Source organism: Eimeria maxima, genomic scaffold, assembly GCF_000499605.1.
Source record: "Eimeria maxima Weybridge genomic scaffold, Emw_scaff2729, whole genome shotgun sequence".
NCBI lineage: Eukaryota > Apicomplexa > Conoidasida > Eucoccidiorida > Eimeriidae > Eimeria > Eimeria maxima.
Genome location: NW_013565580.1, coordinates 1 through 2,281, shown reverse-complemented (window position 1 = coordinate 2,281; position 2,281 = coordinate 1). Strand labels below are relative to the sequence as shown.

Sequence of the window (2,281 nt, the reverse complement as noted above, 5' to 3'; positions counted from 1 at the left end):
TATATATATATATATATATATATATATATGCATGCATACACCATAAATAAATAAAATAAAAAAAGGAGACAAATAAAATATAAAAAAAAAAAAGGAGACATATAATATATAATATAGTGTCTCCTTTTTTTATCCTTATTATTTATATAAATATAAATAAAAAAAAGGGAGACAAATAAATAAATGTGTCTCCTTTTACGGTGTACGTACACCTCAATAATATTGCTGCAGTTGGTGCTGCTGTATACATCGCCAGAAACGGTCAAACCCTTGCTGCTCTTCTGCTGCTACAGTAGTACTTGCTGCTGCTGCTGCTGCTGCTGCAGCAGCAGCCGCAGCAGCAGCAGCAGCAGCAGCAGGTGACCCTAATTGTCCTTGAGGAATCATAGGTGATGGTGATGAAGGGGGGCCCCCTTGATTAAGGGGGGCCCCTGCTCCTGCGTACCAGGCACTCTCAACAGCTGCTGCTTCTGCTGCTGCTGTTGCTGCTGCTGCTGCTGCTGCAGCAGCAGCAGCAGGCTCTCCTGCAGGGGCCTCCTTATATACCTGATAGACAAGATCGCCATCTTCTTGCTCTGTATTGCATAGTACCCTATATGTCTCGGGGGCCCCCTGGGGGGGCCCCCCTACATTGGTACCCCCTGTAACGGCAGCAGCAGCGGCAGTAGCAGCAGCAGCAGCAGTAGCAGCAGTACGTGCTGCTGCTGCTGCTGTTGCTGCTGGTGTAGATGGTGCTGCTGCTGCTGCTGCTGTTTTCTTACCTGCTGCTGCTGTACCACAAATAAGTTGTGGTAAGGACATTGTCTCTTCTTGTTGCTGCTGCTGTTGCAGCTGCAGCTGCTGCAGTTGTTGCAGTTGCTGCTGCTGATGCTGCAGCTCCTCTTGCTGCTGCTGCAGCTCCTGCTGCTCCTGCTGCAGCCATATCCTCCATAGACCATCAAAGTTAACAGAGACACCAGGGAATTCTCTTAGGGGCCTCAAGGAGACACCTAAAGGAGACACTTTTGCTGCTGCTCCTGCTGCTGCTGTTGCTGCTGCTGCTGGTGCAGGTGCAGGTGCAGCAGTACTATACACCTCATTACTGCTGCTGCTGCTGCTCCTTGCTGCTCCTCCTTGCTGCTGCTGTTTATACCCTGGCTTCTGCTGCAGTCGCGGAAGGACGGTTGTCTTACTGTTAGGGGTAGGGGGGGGCCCCCTATTAATATTATTAAGAGGGGGGGCCCCCTTATTTATATTATTATTATTATTATTAATATTATTCTTATTAGGTAGAGGGGACTTGGGGGCCCCTTTTGTTGGTGGGGGCCCCTGTGGTTTCTTCTTAGGAGGTGGAGGAGGGGGCCCTCTGAATGGAGGAGACGTTTGCTGCTGCTGCTGCTGCTGCTGCTGTTGCTGCTGCTGCTGCTGTTGCTGCTGCTGTACCGGTATGGGGAGCACAGCCGCTGGAGGGGGCCCCCATGGGGAAGGAGGAGGAGGTGGTGGTGGTGGAGGAGGGGGCCCCTTTGTTGGCAGTGCAAATGGCATACCCAGCGGCTGCTGCTGCTGCTGTTGCTCCTGCTGCTGTTGCTGCTGCTGCTGTTGCTGCTGCTGCTGCTGTTGCTGCTGCTGTTGCTGTTGCTGTTGCTGTTGCTGTTGCTGCTGCTGCTGGTGCTTGGGCTGTCTCCTCCCTACGTCCCATGGTAGGGCCCCTGCTTCCTTAATCATTTTATCTGCTGCCTTAGGTGTCCTAGGTATTTCCTTTTTCTCTTCATGGGGCCCCCCTCCTGTGGGGGCCCCTAAAAGAGAAGAGGGGCCCCCTCCTTGGGGCCCCCCTTCCCCTGTATGTGATGGGGTACTACTGTGGGCCCCCTCATGATGACTTTCTTCTCCTTCTTCTTCTTCTTCTTCTTCTTCTTCTCCTTCTTCTTCTTCCTTATGTATCCATGGTAATAAATCCTTATTAATAAAATTAGGTAACCAACTAGATAATAAATTGTCTCCTTTTGTCTCCTCATCTTCTTCTGTCTCCTCTTCTCCTGATTGTCTCCTTCCCTTTGTAGCAGCAGCAGCAGCACCAGCAGCAGGTGCTGCACTAGCAGCAGGTGCTGCAGCAGCAGCAGGACTAGGGCCCCATTTTGCTGGTGGTGGTGGTGGAGGTTTAGATCCAGGGTACTCATTGGGGCCCCCTGAGGGTATATTTGGGGCCCCCTTGGGGCCCCCCAATATATTATTATTATTATTATAATTATTATAATAAGAGGCCCCTCCTCCTCCTCCTCCTCCTCCTCCTCCTCCTCCTCCT

General features: G+C 51.1%; 1 protein-coding gene across 1 annotated transcript; it reads right to left on the bottom strand.

Annotated features, from left to right (window-relative positions):
- Positions 1-213: 213 nt before the first annotated feature.
- EMWEY_00059330 (hypothetical protein, conserved) lies at positions 214-2,281 on the bottom strand (the record flags this gene model as incomplete). Its single annotated transcript, XM_013481100.1, has 1 exon — positions 214-2,281. A coding segment is annotated over one exon (2,068 nt), but the record flags the coding sequence as incomplete, so codon positions are not given.